Genomic DNA, 20,204 nt, shown 5'->3' on the forward strand with positions numbered 1-20,204 from the left:
TGCTGCCCATTAAAAGATAACATCCGCACAGACTTCGGCATCAAGGGAAACTGCTTAGCTCCTACAAACCTAATGTGAAATAACACAGTGAAAAATCAAGTTATCATGAAAAGGGCATGGAGAGCGAGCGAGAGCAAGAGAACGAGCGAGAGAGAGACACAGAGAAGCCACTATACAACATAGCATCTCACTATCACAAAAATTCTGAAGAACTCAGCAGCACAGCGTTGTACATGCCTGATCACCCCACAGGAACAACACAAGACTCAAGAGGGTGTGGCCACAAAAGGGGATATCTTTACATATTAAATGAGATCAAAGCCTCTCCGAACAGGAATACAATCCTCCACCTCAGAGCTCTGAGGCAGAATGGATAAAGTAGAGAATAGAATAGAAGGAATAGAAAATAAACACATCTCAGCAGATCTAATATAAATGGAATACAAGGCAAGAATGACAGATCTTGAAGCGAGGGAGGTTGAACTAGCTCTTAAAGTGGACCACATTAAAAATAGGGAAAGAAGGAACAGCCTGAGAATCCTGGGACTAATAAAAATGGAAGGAGCAGTCCCATAAGAGGAGAATGAAACGTGAAAGGATCCATGAAAGCATATTTAAGGATGGACGTGGGAAGTAATTAAGCATGGACATTGCGCATAAAGGTGGAAGATTCACCTAAACGCCCCAATTTAGTGGTGGCAAAATGTCATTGTTTGAAGGAAAATGCAAAAATCCTAACAAAAGCTAGAGCGAAGGAGGTGACAGACAGACGGATCCAACATTACAATCTTCCTGGACCTCTACAGCCGGACACTCCAGAGAGGAAAGAGGGTTGACAGTTCACAACCTGGTTATCCTCTCATAACGTGATACAGATGAGCACATCCGTTTGTCCTAGTATTTGAACATAAGGGAGAGGACTATAGCATAACCATCTGAGGGGAAGCTACATAGGCCCTTAGCCATGTAAAGGAACAGGATCAAGGTACTGACACTTCCAGTAATGTGTCAGGCTAACAAGAGAAAGGGAAAATCCACAAACAAGGACACACGAGGAAGAAAATAAAGGCTCAAGAAAAGTCATGAAGATGAGCTCCCTATAACTGGGAAAGGAATGAAAGGTATTGGACATTACTAACAGTTGGTCTGGAACAAGAAGAGTAACCGAGTGAGAACAGAGGAACTTATCTGATGACAGACAGTCCAGGGAGTGAAAGCAGGAATAATGCATATTTTTAAGATGTGATAAATGGAGATTTGCAGGGCGAGGAGCACTACCTCAGCATCCCAGTTTAAAAAGGCACCTCAAGATTCAGTTTTATATTTTGGGAAATTAATAAGGAGTTGTTTGAGTGAATAAGGCAGGTGGGTGAAATAGCATGCATAACTAATTTAATTATGGAACACCCCTGGTAGAATGCAAAATTGACAGAAAGGACTGTATATCCAGGAAATTGCTGTACCAATAGGGAATAAAAAAAAGATGATTGTAAACAAGGAAGAAGGGATTCCGATAGGATGTGTGGTAGTGGGAACGCTGAATGTAAAAGAGCTGAACTCAACAACGAATGGACCCTTGGTTTCCAGAGAATTCAAACAGAATCTGGATATTCTATTTTTACAGCGACAAGATTAAAGAGAGAAGGAACTGAAACTATCCAGCAGCCAAATTGGCCACGTTTTCTGGGCCTCCGTGGAACACGCGAGGGGTGGAGGGGAAATTGTACTAAATAAGTCAGTGAGAATGGATATTCTTAAGGTTGAAAAGGTGCTAGAGTGCAGATTGCCAATTGTAAAGGGATGGATCAGTAGCACTAAGACCTCACTTTGTTCAATGTATTGCCCCAATGAAAGTCGATTAATCTTCTGCGAGAAGGGATACCAATCATTGGGACAGGCGGCAATATGTGGGCAGACCCCCATATAGACAAACTGGCTCATGGAGATAGGAGCAGAAACGCAGTCTCAGTAGATGGTGAGAACTTTAAACATATTATAAAAAAGCATTACCTGTGTGACATATGGAGAGTTAAACCTTTGAAATAGGAGATATTTCTTCTTTTCGCCACCCCACGAAACATATACAGGTATTGATTATATTTTTATGGAAAAAGGGCAGGAATACAGAGTAATCAAGAGTGATATAAGGGAGGTGGGCTGGTCGGACCATAATATGGTAACTATGTGCATTGATATTGGAGATTTAATACGCAGGGCACGAAGAAGGATATGTAATGATACCCTTCTAAAAGACCACATTTTGGGGAAGGAATTCAGAAAAGATACTACTGAGTTCTTTAAGATCAATGACACGAGGGAAATGAGAAGCAGGGTGGTAGGAAAGGCAGCAAAAAGAAAGCACTATAAGGGGCGTAATTATAAGGAAGGGATCAATGAAGAAAAGGGAAACAACTTTGATAGAAGCAAAATGAAAAAGAGACCAAGTTCCTAGAGTATAGAGTGAAGGTCAAAGGGGAAGGTGAGGGGGAGATCTTAAAAATGATCAGACAAAAGAAACAAGAATAAAGAGCTCTCGCTTTGGGAGAAGCCTTTCAAAGATTGAGATTCCAGAAACAATTTGACGAGAAGTGGGATAAGGTAGATTCATTACTGGCAGGCACGGAGACTAAGATGTCAGAGACAGGAGAGAAACATCAATATATTAAGAGATGAAAATGGAAGGAACAGGTCTCCCCAGTGGCTATAACAGAGATTTAGACTATTCTGTCAGAAACTATACAGTAAGGAGGGAAACCGTACAGTAGAAGAAATTAATATATATATAGAAAGCTTAGGGCTGACAACCCTGACAAAGGTAAAAACTGCCCAATTAAAGGCCTTTATCACAGCAGAGAAAATAGGGCAGCGATAAATTGGATGCCCACAGGGAAGGCCCAGGGAGTGGACGGATTTATGGTCTTGATCTACAAGATGAAGAAAGAGATGCCTGCCCCCACTTAGACTATTCAAACAGTATACTAGCAGAAGGCAATACCCTACGGTTTTTAAACACACTATAATAACAGTAATACAAAAAGAGGGCAAGGACCCAAAAGAATGTACATACTAAAGACCAATAGCACTACTTGATGTAGATGCGAAGATTTTCAAAAGAGTGCTGGCATCAAGAGTTGATATGCTTGTTTGTGATAAATATAACTCTGATAGGACCTTCGAAAGGAACGAAGGATGCACCCCTAGTCTCACCTTGTCTTTGATAAAGATCATAAAAGGTGGCTTACAAGACAGGGCCTGCAATACACTCCCTCTTCGAGCTGAAGAAATAGGGACCAAGAAGGCCGTCTTCCATGTAAGGAGTCTGAGGGCACAAATGCAATGGCTGAAAGGGGGAAGCCATATGAAAAGTCCACACCAGATTCAAGTCCCATGCCGGCACCACAAAGGGGGTCGGAGGGAAGGTGTTAGTTAGGCCTTTTAAAAATTGAACCACCAAATGGATCATGAAATACAACCCCTGCTCAAGCATGCTCTTAAAGATAGAGAGCACAGCTAAATAGCCCTTGACAGTGGCGACCTGCAGACCCTGTCTTGCTAAATGAAGCAGAAAAGACAACAACTTGGAGATGTCACATAAAAAAGGACCCACATCCTGTGCTCTGCACCAGCTAAAGAAAGCAACACCTTCATTATGTCTTCCTTACGGTCCCTAATCCCTGCAGCTTTGCCTTTCAGAAGCCGGGTTTGCAGGTTGAGTGTTCCTGGTCTCCAGGGAAGACGATGTTAAGGACAGATGGCCATTTCCAGAAGGTTCGTGTACCATGTCTTCTTGGCCCAGTCTGGGGCAATCAGGATCATTGTCTCGCCATACTTCAACTCCCTGATCACATGAGGAATAACAGGAATCAGTGGGAATGCATATAGGAGCTGGATGTTCCAGTCCAATACAGATGCGTCCCCCCGTGCTCCTCTTGGGGGCCATTGCCTGAAGCAGAAAAGTTCACATTTCCTGTTCAGACTGGACACGGACAGATCCACTTGTGGGGATCCTCAGAGAGTGAAGATCTCTAGAAGAACTTTCTGGCACAGCTCCCACTTGTGGGAGACCGAGCCCTGCCTGCTCAGACATCCACCGTCGTATTCTCCTTCCCAGGAAGGTCCAATTACCGACAAGGAGATCTTGTTTTGTAGTGCCCAGAACCAGAACTGGCTTGCCTCTATTCGGGGGAGGCACCCTACACTGCCTCCCTTATTGATGTAGTGCATGGCCACGGAGTAGTCATGATCAGGACAGTCTTCCCCCTGTATGGAGGGAAAAAAGGCCATCAGCGCCAGTCTGATTGTCATCAGCTCCAATAGGTCTATGTGAAGTTTTGTCTCCACATCACAAACAGCTCACTGTCAATTCGATCAGCCGAACTTCACAGCCTTTCAGAGACGCAGCCATTACTATGGTCGACTCTGACCACGGTAGACAAAACAGTTCTCCTGCTATCATGCTCTCTCTGCAAGTCCACCACAGGAGATCCTGAGCGACTCTGCTTGGCACTTTAATCAAGTCTGTTATACTGACATAGAACTGCGACCATTGAGATCAGAGGCCCGATTGGCGCAATCTCATTCTCAATGGGTCTCTGGCACCAGGAAAATGCAGGAGGCCATGAAGCCGAGCAACAATAGAAGTCTACGGCTAGCAGGTATTGGGCGTTCAGGAATCTGGTGACCATCTGATGGATGTGTTGAGGCATTTCCTCAGGAGGAAAAACCTTTCCAGAGGGAGAACCCAGGGCCGCTCTGATAAATTGGTACAACGTCCTTTCATCGTGGGATGAAAGGATGCTGGGTTTTTCTCCGTTGTTATTTCAACTTGAAAACTCATCGAATTAAGTAGGGGTTAAAAAAAATATATAGATGGAGTGTGGGTGTTCGGGAATAGTTAAATAATTAAAGGGGATAGGGGTTGGGGGACTCCCCAAAAATAAATTTTAAAAAAACGATGAGTTTTCTCGTTGAAATATCCACAGAGAAAATCCCATCGTTGTTTCATCCCGCGATGAAATGACCTGGAACCGATAAATTGAAGCGTTGAAGAAGGTGTCAGTTGAGACTTTAAATTGAAGAAGCTCCTCGTTTGAAGGAGGTGTCAGATGCGATTGAGATGATCAAGGGCTTGATCTTTAGGCTGCACCCTGATTAAGCAATCGTCCAGATAGGGAAGGACATGAATCCCCCCTTTCCGGAGGCTGGCTGCCACTACAGCCAACAGCTTGGTGAAAACCCTTGGGGTGGAGGTAAAGTGTTGCCTATGACGAACCTCAGGTACTTCCTGTGCCTGGGATGAATCAGAAAATGGAGGTAAGAGTCCTGTAAATCGAGCGACAGGGCCTGGAGGAACTGCAAGAGTTTTACCATTGTGAACTTGTACTTCCAGAGGAACTTGTCCAAGTGCCAGAGGTCCAAGATGGGTGGCAGACCTCAGTCCTTTTTTAAAACCAAAAGATGAAGGGCGTCCCACCCCATGTTCTTCGCCTGTACTGGTACCTGCTCTATGGCACCCTTCTCCAGAAGAGAGGAAACCTCTTCCAGGAGTAGTGGGGCTGCAAAATGAAGTGGTCTGGAAAGAGGGTAGCAGTCTGGTGGACACCTTAAAAATGGGAGGCAGTATCCCTGAGAAATCACCTGCCGCACCAATGCGTCTGTAGTAGTATTGCACCATTCTCGAAAACGGTGTGACAGATGCCTCCTATCGGCGTGGAGTGGTGCAAACACTCAAAGGGGCTTTGCGGCACCAGCCTCACTGGAGGGGACAGACGCGGAAGTGGTCTGTCTTACCGTCTCGACATCTTGAAGGTTGAGAAGAACATCTCTGGCCTTGGCAGGAGGTGGCCTGTTTTCCCTTTTGTCCGTTATTTATTTATTTGAATTTGTTGTTTAGTGCTAGCCCTACCCAGAGGGTCTTGGAGCGCCTTACATGGTTCAAATATTGAAATGGCGGGAGTTATAAAAGAAGTTACATAATGTGTTCAGGAAAGGATAAGATTAGGATAGACAAGTGATAGCAGTGGCGGAGGGTAGGGTTATGTGTGGGGAAAAAGGTATGTTTTGAGGGTCTTTCTGAAACTGGTGATGGAGGATGCAGTGCATATTTGGAGAGGTGGAGTGGTTCCGTGCCCTGGGTGCCCAAAGGTTAAGGCTGCCTTCCTGTGGCTCCTAATGACTTTGAGGCAGACTTAGCGGCCTGTGGCTTTTCCAACCTATCGTCCTCCTTGGGTCCAAACAAGTGTGATCAATCAAAAGGCATACCAAGCAGTTTTGACTGCACAAAGTCAGATTTCCTCAACAAGGTGAATCTTCTCATGACAGAACTCGAGGCCACAGATCTTCCGACAGTCAGCTGCGTCACATCCCGACTGTAGGGCTTGAAACATAGCTTCCTTACCATCTTCAACAATGTTAAAGAAACCATCCCTCATTTTCCCCTCAGGGATATGCTCTGCCGCCTCACTCACCATAGGCCATGGGAAATGTGTATACTTTGCAAGTGCACAAGACACGTTCACTGACTTAAGTGCCATGCTGCCCGAGGAAAATACTTTTTTGGAGAGAGCATTTTATCATTCATGTCTGGGGTAAACAAGGGTTGGCGCTTTCCTTGTTACCAACAGTGGCTGCCTGCACCACCAGACTTATGTGAAGGATGTCTGGTGAGGAACTCTGGGTCAGAGGAGTCTGGCCTGCATTTTCTAGCAAACATTTTATGGACTGGGGGTCCCGAGTAGTGAGTTTTCCATAGCTCCAAGAGAGGGTTTTTAATGACACTGTGCAAAGGAAGAATAGGTTCAACATTTGTGCCCTTGTCCAGGATTTCTGCAAGGTCACATTATTCTATTTCCCTTGCTGGAGGGCCCCAACCTAAGGCATCAGCCACCTTTGCCATCATCTTTCTGTATGCCACACTTCAGAATCTCCTTCAGAACATTCTACCTCAGAGGAGGTATCAAGGCCACTTGTATTATGCAATACAGAGGCTAGATCAGCCAGCGATGTACCTCCTCCTGAAAGCGTACCCGTTTCCTCGCTGACTGAGTGCGTGGACGAGTGCCTCCTCCTCCTCCTCCTCCTCCTTTTCTTCTTGGATGAATAAGACAAATGACTTAAGTCGAATGACCCAGGGACAATGTGGAGGCGCTCTCCCTTTAGGGCTTTTGGTGACATGGGTTGACACGAGCCCCAATCTGCCACAACATGGTCAGCAGCAAGGCACCACACACACATTCTGTGGGGGGGAGGGTCCATCAGTTAACAGTTTAGCGCCGCAATCACAGCACTTTTTAAAATGAGGTTTTGGAGTCGACATGTTAAAAAAAGAAATAAAAAAATGTAAAGAATTGTTTTCGGAAAAATGCAGCAGTGATTTCTGTGAGGCAAAACAACGTGTCCCTGAATAGCACTTTGGGCATGCAGAAAAAGTCACGGGGTGCCACGCACGCTATTTGTACCGACGGCGACATCACATCTGGTCCTGGAGCCGATGACTTGAAGACCGTCGATGCTAGGCTGCATGACGCCTCCTGCTGGGAAAAAAGTTTGATGGTTCTGCAAGGCAGGAGAATATCTCCAAGCTGAGGAGTCCATGGGAGGACACAATCCATTAGAAATGTAATGCAACATGGCTCCTTCTACTATTTGTCCCTCAGTCTTTTCTAACCTTAAACATGGACTCTGTTCTTCAACTTTGCTCCCACAACACATTACACCCAGTCCAGTTCACTCCTTTACTATCTTTCAGGTACCGCCAATAACAAGACTTTCTCTAATAATCTCAAAGCAAAAAACAAGCTTTTCAGCTAATACGCATATCCATAGTGCATTGCTGTGTAGACATGATCTGGAGATGAACTTCCAGTTATGGTTACTAGGTGGGGCTTTTTAGCCATATAGCTGTAATGGCCTATTTCTTACACTTTCAAAGACATACCATCAATGATTCCTTCCTGGTCTCAGATTGGACATAGATTAGGAACATATGCCCGTCTCTTCTAGTCAGTCTTTGAGGCACATGGAATGACAGATACCTTACCTTCTCAGTCTTGCAACACACATTTCAGTACCTCCTTTAGAGTTCCCATAGGCTTGGAATAAATGTTGGACTTTGTTAAAACTTCAAATAAATGCTGCAGCCTTTTTGCCAGTTTTTGAAAGGCTAAGAACAGATGGTTTTTGCTCAGTTTTCCAAGACCGTCAACTGACAAATTCCTTTTTCAGTCTTGATATAGACTTGGAAAACATGGTTAAATAGACTTGGAACTGCCCACTGCCCCACTTAGCCTAATACAAACTTGCAACCAACGACTGCATTCTTCTTTCAGTTCAGAACAAATTATTACACTCCCCTTCTATTCCTTTGGATACTTGGATGGCAATTATTCTTATTCTTTTCCAGTCTTTCGTAGATTTTAATGGGCCTTTGCGCAACAAGGGATGTTCATTCACAATGTTCGTTAGACTTTGAATTTCTGTTCCAGCATGCAACAAAAGATTGCTCAATACTGTGGGACTGCATGACCCCATTTGGGTATCTTAATGGGAGGCAAGCTGGGCAAACATGCCTGGGGCCCGTATTTGTCTACCCGATGCAAAGAAGTCAGTGCACATTTTTTACAAAACAAGTAACACGTCCGATATTTTATAGTGAGCTGCGGAGGATCTGAGCCCACTACTGCCTGGTTGCTTTTCACAAAGTTCTGATCTGATCATTTCGAATCCTCTATTGCGTTCTGTGTTCACTGTTGCACATAGAGTTTATAATTAATTAGAGCACAATCTGTGCATCATTTTTGCATTTCTTTGAGGGATATATAAACCATATGCAAGGGCTAAAATTCAAATGCAGATTGATCAGATTTGAGTGCCATAATAGTAAAGAAGGTAGCTACAAAATTCACTGTTTTGTTCTTGGAATTGTTGTCCCACATTTAAAATGGAAAAGACAAAACTACAAGTCCCATAATTCCAAGAAAAGGCAGGGCTGAATGGTTTTCTCACGCATGCATTTTGGAAAATTGAAAGCTCTGCCAAGATTGTGATTTTGTCATCCCAAATTTTGGGCTAAATATATGTGCTACACTATAATTTTCAATTAACTGATACCCAGCTTCTGATACCCATCGTATGACACATTTTTGGTTTATACAAGTTGGGTTTGAGGAAAAATGCTTCAGCATTTAGAAATAACAAAAAATGTTTAAGACTGCCCAATGCCCCAGGGTGCTCCGCCCTGTTACCAGGGATTTACCCTTACGTCTTGGCAGATGTTGAATGTTCTCATTATATTGGCAAACACAACAGGGGCCAGATTACAGAACCTTTGCACAGTGCAAGAGCAACGTTTCACGGTATTAGCACTAGGGGTAAAACGCTTGCCCTATTTCTAAAAACACTGGGACATATCAGAAAACCATTGGATCATGACAAGTCCAGGTTAGCATGCTATAAGCACCAGGGCAAACATTGTCCCAGTGCAACAAATGCACAATGCATTTTTGCACCAGGGCAGAGTCTGCCCCACTGCCAACACCATTCTGTATTAGCACTAGGGCAAACTTTGTCCAGCTGCAAAAATGCAGTAGAAATTGACCTTTTTTGCACATGGGCAAGGTTTTCCCTAATGCTAATACAATTTCGTATAGGGCACACTTTGCCCAGGACAAAAATGCAGTGAACATATACCTTTTGTGCACTTATACCATGGCAAACTGCACTCTTAATGGTGTTCTAATATGTCGCAGTGTTTTAAGAAATAGGATAACATTCGCCCAAGTGCTAACACTCCACTACTTTGCAGTTAATCCAGAGCTATTCTGCTCATTGAGGCCACATGTCTAAGCAAATTGACTGATAATTTAATTGGCACTGGCTTACCTTCCATCTTCTGAAGTTTTGGCATGCTCATAGAAAAAAGGGAATAGATTCTCTCGGTTTCCCGGTCGCCATCAATATTTAGCTGAATGTTTGCTGGCACACCACTGCACAAAGAAAAAATCAGTGCACATCACAGTTCTGACGGTATGCCCATAAGTCATTCTGAACCGATGTGTAATACGTTAAAAAAATGCAAGCAATTAACATTAGAGAAGCTTTACACAGACAACATATTTACATGTGTTATGCAACATTGTAATTTCCAGGAACCGCTGCCTTTACTGCCAGAGCTATTGCAAAACTAGAATGCAGAAAATGGAACATGGCCAATTCTGATATCCTAGAATCCCTTGCACAACTGCATGCTTTTCTTAGAACAAAAAGCCAAGTATACATTAAACAGTTGACAGCAATGATCTATCTGGCCTGCTCCTTGTGCGTGATGGCGAGTGTTGATCCTGCCATCTCAACCCATCACAGAGCCCTGCCACAGTGGCAGGCTGAGCGCACATGCTGCAAAAGTCTCCCTGTTCCAAAGGAATGTTATGGAAATCTCTCCTGCTGCCACTAGCCAGATAGATCGACAGCTGGGCACCCCCACAGAGGGCCTCTGCCCCAGCCACAGCTCATGTCACCAGGCCAGGCCAGGCACAGGCACAGCTGCTACTTTACCCTTGTGTGACTCTTAGCAGGGAACTGCGCCTGTCTAGTGTTAGGGGACAGAGAAGAGACTGACCCTCCTTAGGCTATGGCTGACAAAGTCCAAAGAACACAGTGTCTATATCAAATTGAATTAAAACTTCAGGGAAGACAAAACAAAGCGCTCGGATTGTGAGTTTATGTAAAAGAGAAACTATTTTAGTTATTAGCCCCAAAACTGAAATTTAAAATCTATGCTTAATCTAGAGTGTCTAGTTGTTAACTGGGCATCCCACTACATATCTGGTCGACCGGTTTCAGTGGGCTGTCACTTCAGAATATGGCACAGAAAAGATAATATAATCATTTATTATACAAATTCATTGTATTTTAAACAGAACAGGGCAATCATTTATAGAAATAAACCTACACACACAGCCATGAGGGGCATACATACAGTACACAATTTCTGAACATAACCACAGCATAATCAGTCAAGTAGAGAACAAAATACAAATAAGATGCACAAAATTAACATGCTTAAAAAATGTAACAGAGGAGGACACCAGGGGGCGTGAGGATGGAAGTGGCCTGAGCGTGCGCCTCCTTCATCCAGTACCCGAAAAAGTAAGTGAGCCCCCACTTATGCCCCCCGGAATGGAATTGCTGTGATTGGTGAAGAAAGAACCTAACAGAGCGCATCTGACCCCAAAAACTGAACGAATTGGCCGTATACAAGCCGAGATATACTCGCCGCCACAATGCAAGAAAGCAAAACTGCCACCTTTGCTGCACGGGCCCTCGCAGGGATATTAGTTTGCTGCGTAGGGGCATCAGAGGTGCACCTGAAGGACCCCTGATGGCCAGACGTGCAGGCCCGACCCCTCCCCCAAAAGAGGGCTTGAGAGCTGCTGGCGTGGCCTTTTTTCTCCCCACATGTGGCGTTGCCCCGTGAGGGTCTGCGCACGCGGCGGCGTGACGTTGCACGTCGCCGCGTGCGGCTTAAATAAACGGGGCGTTCCCGGCCGCAACAGAGCGACCGGGGAGCCCGAACTACACAGACGTGTGCCGAGTGAGGTCTGTGGGTTGAGGGGCTCACGGGCACGCACGGGGGTGCTGACAGACCCCCAACAGTGGCGACGAGGGTATTGGATGCCCGGGCCCGGCGGTGAGAGCCATCCCGGAATTTTTCTTCCTGTGTCGGAACATCCGCGGATGTTTCGTCTCACGCCGTGGCCGCGGACCATACACGCGGCTGGCGGCCATTTTGCACACGTGGTTGCGGAACTTCCAGGAGCTCCGGTCTGGAGTCGGAAGGTGATCCGAGTCAAATTTTTGGACATGCTGAGTGCGGGCAGCCTAACCTGCAGGCCCATGCCTGGGTTTTGACGTTTTGACCTGTTTTGGGTCCCCTACGTCGTGTGATAGCTGGGAGAAGGACTGAGGTGGCTGGGCCTTCTCAGCCCACTCCAATATTTCGAGCTCAATTTTTGGGACATCCACATCAAGGAGGTCTGCGGCGGCCTTCGTCTGTCGCATCTTCTTCAACCCCTTCATCATCACGAGGGTGGTGGCAGTAAGGGGTGTGGTGGGCCCACGTGGCACAGTCTGCTGACAAGTTTTTGGTGTGGGGAGGGGACTGAGTTGCGGCCCTCAGAACTGGAAGGAGGGTGCCTGTGCGCTCGGTCCTATGAGTGACATCGGCGCCCTGGAGGGTGCGTCTGCCACGACCTCGGAGGATTCACAGGACGAAGGCTTGGCAGATCTATTTCGGCAAACTCCCCAGCAGCCACCACTACCTGCAAACATCTGGACTGCCGAGTCCCGCGGTAGGTGCCACCGCTCCCCCGAATCAGCCAGGACCTGGGGTTTTGCAGGGCGCTCAGCCAACTCCTCCGGCCATGGCCCAAGCCAGGGCGCAAGCAGCCCTGCAGCCCATTCCAGAATTTGACACCACGGGTCCCCCGTCCAGCCTGGGCCCCCGGTGGAGAAGATGGATTGGACGCCTGGACATGTACTTCAGGGCCGCCCAAGTGACGGACAATGACAGTAAGATAGCCACTATGTTATACTCAGCGGGAGCCTCTGTCCAGGAGATATTTGAATCATTGACTCCAGTGGATAACTCCTACGACCAGGCCAAAGCCGCTCTCCTCGCACACTTCCTTCCCCTTGCCAACGTGGACTACGAGAGATTCGTTATGCTGTCGGCCAGGCAGAAGGACAATGAGACTCTTGACACCTTCTATGGTCGCCTGCGCCGCCTCTCCCAAGGGTGTGCGTGGGGAGATGCTGAGGACATGATGCGGACCATGCTAATCCAGGCTTGTTCATCTGGCAAGTTGAGGCGACAGGTCCTGAGAGAGCCCGGCCTCACTCTACCCCGCATTCTTGAGCTGGGGCGATGTCATGAGGTGGGCGAGGCCCGAGCCAACAAAATGGAAGCCGGATCCCGCACCGCGCGGCCTGAAGAGGTGTGCGCCGTCTGGCGGGGCGGTAGAGGCATGCGAAGGCCCGGTGGAACAGCCAGAGACAGAGCGGGAAAGCCTGTGGAGTCCTGCCAGAAGTGCGGCTATGACCTCCCCCACTCATCTGAATGCATGGCAATAGGGAAGATCTGTGGCCGATGTGGGGTACCCGACCATTTCTCGAGGGTATGTAGGGCGGCCCTACCCGTGCTGACTCCGAGAGGACAACCCCGGCTTTGGGCTCCTCGCCAGAATCGGCCGCCCAATGTGGCTCAAGTAGACCACGCGGAAGAAGATGCTCCGGCGGAGGACGCTGAGGAGGAGGACGAGGAGAACATCTTCTTTGTCTCCAGCATGGAAGTCCTCAAGGGGAAGAGCAGGAGACAGTCGAGATGCGTGGTGGAAGTGAACTGCTCGCCTGTCCCGGTGCTGGTCGACACTGGGGCATCAGTCAACGTAATGGCGAGGGGACACTATGCCGCGCTCAAACCACCACCGAGTCTGGCGATGCCGAGGGCCCGCATCTTTGCGTTTGGTGGGCGGGAGCCCTTGCCACTGGACGGCGCATTCGTTGCAAAGGTAGAGCATGACGGGTCCATGATCAAGGCCTGTTTCTATGTGACTCCAGTGAGCAGCAACACCCTCTTGAGTTGTGCGGCGGCGGAGGCTCTTGGCATCGTGAGTTTCGCGTACTCAGTTTACTTAGAAGACATAAACGACCTGTTGGATAAGTACGCTGCCATCTTTAAGGGCATTGGAAGAATGAATGGCGACCCGGTGAGGCTTCACATTGATGAGTCGGTGCAGCCGGTGGCTTTGAAGCACAGAAGGGTCCCTTTCCACCTGAGGGACCAGGTTGACAAGGAACTAGACAACCTGGTGAACCTGGACATAATTGAGAAGGTGGAGGGCCCAACACCCTGGGTGTCCCCCATCGTGGTTGCGAGGAAACCAAAACAGCCAGACTCTGTCCGGATCTGTGTGGACATGAGGTTGCCCAACAAGGCCATCAGGAGGGAGCGGCACCTGACCCCGACCATTGACGACATAATTGCAGAAGTTCAAGGGGCAAGGTTCTTCTCCAAATTGGACCTACGAGCAGGATACCATCAAGTTGTCCTCCACCCAGAGTCCCGCTACATCACGACCTTCACCACTCACAGGGGACTCTATCGGTACAAGCGGCTGAGCTTCGGAGTATCGTCAGCAGCCGAAGTGTTTCAGAACATAATTCGAGGCACCCTCGCAGATCTGGAGGGTGTCCTCAACATTAGTGACGATATTCTGGTCTTCGCTAAGACTGAGCTGGACCATCTGAAACGCCTTGCCAAGACCCTCGAGAGGCTGCAGTCGCTGGGACTCACCCTCCACAAGGACAAGTGCGAGTTCCTGCGCCCGATCATGGAGTTCTTTGGGTTCGTGTTTAAGGAGGGCGGTGTGTCGCCGGACCCGAGGAAAGTCTGTGACATCAAGACGGCACAACCGCCTGAATCGGCATCGGACGTGCGAAGCTTCCTGGGTATGGTGACATACTGCGGGTGCTTCATCCAGAACCTGGCCTCGAGGTCGGAGCCGCTCAGGGCCCTGACGAAGAAGGAAACAGCTTGGCAGTGGGGTCAGTTGGAGCAGTCGGCGTTTGAGGACATTAAGGGTGCCCTGACGGCAGAGGACACCATGGCTTTCTTCGACCCGGCTCTCGAGTCGGAAATTGTTGTGGACGCAAGCCCTTTCGGTCTGGGAGCAGTGCTTACTCAGGTGGGCCGAGATGGAAGGATCAGACCAGTGGCCTATGCCAGCAAAGCCCTCTCAGAAACAGAACAGAGGTATTCCCAAATAGAACGCGAAGCCCTGGCTGTCCTTTGGGGCTGTAGGCATTTTCGTCTGTATGTGCTGGGAAGACCTGTAACGGTGGTGACTGACCGTAAGCCACTGCTCCCGATCATGGCTGGATCATCATCGAAGCCTCCGGCCAGAATCGAGAGGTGGATGCTTGCTCTTTTGGAATATGGAGTCACCCTGATATACCGGCCGGGTGCCAACAACGCGGCTGACTACCTGTCCCGACACCCGGGAGGGCGTGGAGGTCCAGTGCAGGACACCTGCGCCGAAGAAGCCGATGATCACATCAGAATGGTGGTAGAGGGTGCCACCCCCAACGCGATGCCGCTACCAGAACTGGAGGCAGCTGCGGCCGACGACGAGTGCTTCCGAATATTGAGGAGCTCGATGCGGTCGGGATCCTGGAAGTCCGTGCTGGAGATGGTGGCGGGGCGCACTCAAGAGGCCAAAGTGACCCTAGAACAGCTCTGGAAAGTGAAGGACGAGTTGTCCTTCTCGGAGTCAGGCCTTCTGCTGCGGGGCGATCGCCTGGTGGTGCCTGGTTCCAAAATCAATGAGGTCATCAATCTGGCCCACCAGGGGCACCAGGGAGCCGCCAAGACAAAGGCGAGGCTGAGGCTGAAGGTGTGGTTCCCCGAGCTAGAGCGGAAGGTGGACGACTTCGTGGCGGCCTGCGTGTGGTGCCAGGCGGCCTCCCCGGTGCAGCGTGAACCTGAAATCGAGATGATGCCACGAGGGACCCAGCCGTGGGAGATCGTACATGCGGACTTTGGGTCCACGGCAGTGGGCACCCACTTCCTGGCCATAGTGGACGAGTACTCCCGGTACCCCGAAGTAGAGTTCGTTGAGTCAGTGGCGTTTGAGCACGTGGTGGGAGCAGTGGAGAAGATCTTTACCACCCATGGTTTTCCGGTGACTCTGTGCTCGGACAATGGGTCCCCGTTCCAGAGTGCACGGTTCTCGGAGTTCCTGGAGAGCTGCGGAGTGATACACAGGAAGGTCTCCCCGTTGTGGCCCCGTGCAAACGGGGACGCGGAACGGCTGATGAGAACACTGAATAAAACATTCCGGATAGCCCAAGGGCAGGGCCAGCCCCTCCAGCGGGCATTTTATCAATTCCTGAGGGTATACCGCACCACCCCACACGCCTCGACTGGGGTTGCCCCAGCTGAGGTCCTATTCCGACGATGCCCCCGAGGCCTCCTGCCGGAGGTACAAGAAAAGGAGCCCGGCGTGATAGACGATCAACGGGTGGAGGCTGAGCGACAGACATGGACAAATCAGGAGAATCTGCGGCGGGGCCTCCGTCCGCAGCGGCTAGAGCCGGGTGACGAGGTACTGATCCGGAATCGACATCCTCATGGCAAGCTCTCGCTCCCGTACGAACCGGAGCCACTGGACGTGGTAGCCGTAAAAGGGTCAATGGCGACGGCCTTGGATGGGAAATCGGCCGTCACTCGAAATGTGAGTTTCTTCAAGAAGCTGGGTGACTCTCGAGCGGAGCTCCCGCCGGACCCGGATGAGGTGGACCTCCCGGATGAAGACACACCCCGGGGGGAAATCCCGGTGTCGCCACATCGAGGGACTGGGACGATGGGGAGTCCTGCGGTGGAGGTAGGCGGGAGGTACCCCCAGAGGGCTGGGCGAGGGAAACCTGCCTACCTCGGTGACTATGTACTAGGACCGGTTGAGTGCCTCCCGGAGTGAGGGGACCCGGGTGGCTGATATTAAAGGGGCATGGGCTCTGAGTTTTAGTTGTTGTTTTGTGTGCGGTGTAACATTTAGAAATGTGTGGTATTGTTGTTCCTCCCGAAAAAGGAGGAGTGTGGCGTTGCCCCGTGAGGGTCTGCGCACGCGGCGGCGTGACGTTGCACGTCGCCGCGTGCGGCTTAAATAAACGGGGCGTTCCCGGCCGCAACAGAGCGACCGGGGAGCCCGAACTACACAGACGTGTGCCGAGTGAGGTCTGTGGGTTGAGGGGCTCACGGGCACGCACGGGGGTGCTGACAGACCCCCAACACCACACACACGGAGAGCGGAGCAGAGACCTGCCGTATGGCGGCGTGCCCGTCCTTCGGAGTGCTGGGTCCCAGCAGTGCCTTGTTACGTGGAGCAGTACCAGCGTGAGCCTCGCACTTTAGGCTCAGCTGCTGTTGGTTGTTATACAAAGGAAGGCACGCCAGACTGTGAAGGAGTGAAAAGTGCCTGTGGGGGCCAAAGCTGGAGGTGCGGCGATCGTGCTAGATACCTGCATCCAGGCCAGAGAGGTTGGGGACATCTTGGTTCAAGTGGCAAGAAGACAGTGAAGACAGGAGTGAAATACATCCGGGGAGGTGTGGGCCTTCCTCCCTGTAGCTTGAGTGTAGGAGAGATCCATAATTTTGGAGAGTTCGGAAGATCCAGGGAGGAGGGCGGGAGGTACTGGACCAAGCCCTTGGAATATCTAGCTGGTAGACTCCTTTAAAAAAGTCTACCGGAGGGGCATGGAGTAACCTGGGGGAGACTGGTAAAGAACCCTGAGCACGGGGGTGGGGGGGAGCACGAGGAACATCGTGTTCACGCGGGTGACTCCATACTGGGTCCTTATTTGAAGGCACTGTGCAGGAGGTGTGCTCCCCCGACTTTGGGGCGTGTACCCGCCTCACCTAAAACTTCAAGTGAGTGGAAGTAATGTTCATGAAGAGGTCACCCCGATACTTGGAGGCACCAGTTCGGATGGAGAAGTAGGGTGGACCAGCAGGGGGACACAGGTAGGAGGGAATCGATCACTCTTGAAAACCATAGGCGGCCTGGGGGAGCCTAGATTTGAGTGAGTTTACTGTTGTTCCTCCCCCCTACACCCTCTGCATGTCGTTAGGGACAGCTTTGCCTGACAAGTGGCAGGGAGGTAGATCCAGTCTTGTGATCTCCTTAGATCTTTGACCCAGGCAAAGTCACAAGACTAACAGCGTGGCTTCCCCCTGGGGGAGGAGGGTTTTGGGTGTGATCTGTTCCTCTTGGATGCTTCACTCCGGCCCAGTGTTATATGGAGTTTAGATTCAAACTGTCTAAATTCGTGTATTCGGGAAGGCCTGACTCTGTAGACAATAACGCAAGTAAATGGTGGCTGGAGGGGAAGGCTCAATGGCAACCAAGAAGAATGTTGCCTTGTTATTTGAAGAGATTTGGGGCATGATGGCGGATATTGGTGGTAAAGTTGATAAGACTTGACAAAATGGAGGATAGACAAGGTGGAATACAATCAATCCACTTTGGACACCTTGTAGACTCAGATGTGAAAATGGGGGAAATGGAGAGGAGGGAAGCTGATATTGTTCTAAAATTGGATGACTTTGAAAATCGCGAAAGGAGAAATAACCTCAGACTCTTTGGGATACCAGAGAACGAAGGGGAGTCTGAAAGGGACCTCAGAAGAACCATACATGATGTCACAAAACAACTCTTTGACAATGATACAATTGACAAATTGAAAATTGAATGAGTAGATAGGGCCAGTAGCTCGGCTAGAGGACCGAGGTCTGTTCTTGCGCGTTTCCACAAGTATCCAGACAAGCTCAAGATTTTGGAGACGGCTAGGGCTAAGGGTCCTTTGATCTTGGGCATGGCGAGAATTACTGTTTTCAGGACTAGCCCTCCTTTACTCTCATGAAGAGGCGACTGTGTCTGCCACTGACGAAATGGCTGACTGGGACAGGAGTCTGGTATAGATGGTGATTCCTGTTCTCAATCTGTTTCGAATTGGAAGGGCATAAGCACAGGCTGGATACAGAAGAAGAAAAACAATATAAGGAGAGCTATTGGGTGGTGATGAGACGACTCTGGGACCACACGGGGAAAATTAAGGAGATAGACAATGGCAAATTAAGGGTCCTAATAGGAGGAGAATCCCCGGCTCAAGGAAATTTAGGAAACTCAACACATCCCCGGTCAACACATCCTGAACACATTTTCGGATAAGGTTGTGATGGCGACACTGGGTGCTTCTTGATAGGGCTGAGCTGAATATTATGGCCTAAAAGGGGCGGGATTGAAGCTGAATGTGAATGTGAATGAAATATTGAGATTGATAGCACGGTTGGGGTATGTAGGAATGGAGAGGTGCTACAGCGGTTTGTTGTTGTTGTGTTTTTTTCTTCTTTTTTTTAAGTTGCCGGGGGCATTGGAGACCGACTGGGGCCTGAAAGTCAGGCTTGTTGTGATGGTTCAGCACTCGCCTAGTGATGGTAACTGGGACTGTCCGGGCACCATTTGTGAGGGGGGAGGAGAGGTGGTGAGATGGGGGAAAATGGGGAATTAGTACTTATTATATGGCTCTTGCAATGTTCATTTATGGTTTCATATATGAAAATCGACCTGAGTTTGCAGAGCCATTCCTCTTTGGACGGGGCCAATGCACTTTTCCACTTTTGGGCGAGCGCTAGCCTCCCCGCTCTCAACATGGCCCCAATAACCTTAGAGAACGCATTCAGTTCTGTCTCCGGCGTGGGGGTGCCCAGGAGGATTTCCAATGGCAGTAAGGTCGGGCAGTACCCCTCAATTTCCTTAATCCAACTAAGTAGTTCCGACCAATAAACCTGAATGACTGGGCATTCCCACCACAGATGAAACCATGTGCCCCATTGGTGACGCCCTCTGGGACAAAAGGGGGACACATCCCTAAACATTTTGGACAGGGTGGCCGGGGGGCGGTGCCATGAATGGAGAATTTTGAAGTTATGTTCCATAGCAGCCGTATATAGAGAACCCCGTGAAAATGCATTTAAAGATTGCCCTCCACGTATGGTCATCCAGAGGCATGCCCAGCCTAGCTTCCCAGATCTTTTTGAAAGGTTGTCTGCCCTCCAGGTCCGCTGTTATCAAGACACTATAGAACATAGATAAGGAGCCCCTCCGAGTTGTGCTTTTGGCCAGGATAGTCTCGAAAGGGGTGAGGGGGCGTTTGAGACGATCGGCCCAGCGAGGGTGGGTCAAGATCCCCTTCAAGCGTAGGTATTCGAAGACTGAGGGAGGGTTGTCCGCCAATGCTTCGGTCAATTTGTCATATTCTATAAAGCCCTCCTCACGATACAGTTGAGAGATTCTCTCCAGGCCCATGTCTGACCAAGATTGGGTGTCTCGGAATCCCTTGGAGCCCAGATCAATAGGGGGGCCCCAGAGCGAAGTCAGGGGGGATGGCCAAGAGGATAGTTGTTTGTTAGCGGCGTTAGGCTTCCAAGCCGCCATGGTGGGATGAGGTCTGAGATGTGAGGGGAGAACCCTAGGGGGGGCCCACAAAAGGTCTCTAACTTTTCTCGGGTGGGCATGAATGTCCTCAATATATGTCCAATATGTTCCCATGTCATCCCTCATATGTTCCAACATCACTCGGAGCTGGGCTGC

At 49.3% G+C, this 20,204-nt stretch overlaps 1 protein-coding gene across 1 annotated transcript in view; it reads right to left on the reverse strand.

Annotated features, from left to right (window-relative positions):
* The window catches only part of RASA2 (RAS p21 protein activator 2), a 1,321,178-nt gene that overhangs the window by 57,921 nt on the left and 1,243,053 nt on the right, over nt 1-20,204 (reverse strand). The window contains exon 22 of the mRNA XM_069618287.1: nt 9,880-9,983. Within this exon, the coding sequence (XP_069474388.1) occupies nt 9,880-9,983 (104 nt within the window). The remainder of the gene's footprint in view (nt 1-9,879; nt 9,984-20,204) is intronic.

This window comes from Ambystoma mexicanum, chromosome 10 (assembly GCF_040938575.1).
Source record: "Ambystoma mexicanum isolate Mex_15411 chromosome 10, UKY_AmexF1_1, whole genome shotgun sequence".
In the NCBI taxonomy this organism is placed as follows: Eukaryota; Metazoa; Chordata; class Amphibia; order Caudata; family Ambystomatidae; genus Ambystoma; species Ambystoma mexicanum.